Source organism: Pectinophora gossypiella, chromosome 15 (assembly GCF_024362695.1).
Source record: "Pectinophora gossypiella chromosome 15, ilPecGoss1.1, whole genome shotgun sequence".
Taxonomy (NCBI): domain Eukaryota; kingdom Metazoa; phylum Arthropoda; class Insecta; order Lepidoptera; family Gelechiidae; genus Pectinophora; species Pectinophora gossypiella.
This window is the reverse complement of record NC_065418.1, coordinates 8,617,536-8,618,840: the sequence shown is the minus strand read 5'-3', so window position 1 is coordinate 8,618,840 and position 1,305 is coordinate 8,617,536. Positions and strand designations below refer to the sequence as shown.

Below are 1,305 nucleotides of genomic sequence, written 5' to 3'. Positions count from 1 at the left end.
ATGGCATTTGTTGTAAGTTTATGATATGAAAATATATATAAAAAAAAAACATACAGAAAAGAAATACAGCAGAAATTTAACTTAAATAATGTAATCCTTCATCATATTGTTACAGGTTAGGTTATTCTTCCTGTCCGCGGTAGCGTACACCGCAAGAGCTGGATTGCTGTCTGGACATCATGACCACCACAGCCATTACGACGACACCTTCTCGGCCGCTGCCCATAGCGCGCCCTCCGCCTCGTACGGAGCGCCCGCCGTGTCTTACGGTCCTCCACACAGCGACGGAGGTCTGATCGCCGGCGCTACCCTGCCCGCCGCGCCTCCGCCCGACGTCTCTGGAGCCGGCTACGCTGGACCCGCCCTGCCCGGCCCCAGTGGTCCTTACAATGAAGGTAGCCTGCAGCTCGATGCCACTCTGCCACCACGAGGAGGCCTCCCAACCGGCCCTGCTGTTGGTGGTGTCAACCTCGGCGCCGCTGCCGCCCCAGCACCACGTGTAATCGGCACCACTGTAACTGTCGGACGTCCCATCGCCGCCGCTACCAGATATGAGCTTCAGTCCGTCATCCAGGACGTCGTCCGCCGCGTGCCCGTTGAAGTCACTCGTCACGTGCAGGTGGCCGTGCCCCAGCCCGTACCACAGCCCGTCCCCGTGCAGGTCCGCGTCCCCGTCCCGCAGCCCTACCCCGTCCAAGTGGACGTCGTTAAGCATGTACCCTACCCTGTAGTGAGGACCCAGCACGTCGAAGTAGAGAGGCCTGTTCCTTATGAAGTCGTCAGGCACGTGCCCGTTGAAGTGATCAGGAAGGTGCCTGTGCCCGTCGAGAGGCCGTATGAGGTCATCAAGAAGATCCACGTCCCGATCGAGAAGGCCGTCGAAGTCCCCGTGCCCGTATGGAAGCCATACCCTATCCACATTATCAAGCACGTCACTCACTACAAGAAGAAGAGCTGCTGCTGGTGAAATAGCTAACAAACGTGATGTACCAAATAGTCAATTGTAAATACTGATAGTCATTAGATGTATATAGATAAATAAAATTTCATTTGTAATTCGTGTTGCTTATTTTCCTAATGAACTGCATTCCGTTCTAATTCAAATTCATAAAAATCTTAAAACGGCGTGGCGTGGCGTAATCTTATACTTGTAAGTAAGTATGTATAAAAATCTATCTGAAAAGCTTTCGATGGTACAGAGCATTTCATAACTTTCATTAAAAGATTGGTTACGCAGCTGTAATATAATAATTTAATTACATGCAGTCTTGATGCTTAGTTGAAAATGGTGGTAATTTACTTACT

At 50.7% G+C, this 1,305-nt stretch overlaps 1 protein-coding gene across 1 annotated transcript; it reads left to right on the top strand.

Annotated features, from left to right (window-relative positions):
• On the top strand, nt 1-967 carry LOC126373467 (MAGE-like protein 2). Its single transcript, XM_050019626.1, has 2 exons — nt 1-12; nt 116-967. The coding sequence occupies exons 1-2, from the start codon at nt 1-3 to the stop codon at nt 965-967; spliced, it is 864 nt and encodes a 287-aa protein (XP_049875583.1).
• The last annotated feature ends 338 nt before the right edge of the window (nt 968-1,305 follow it).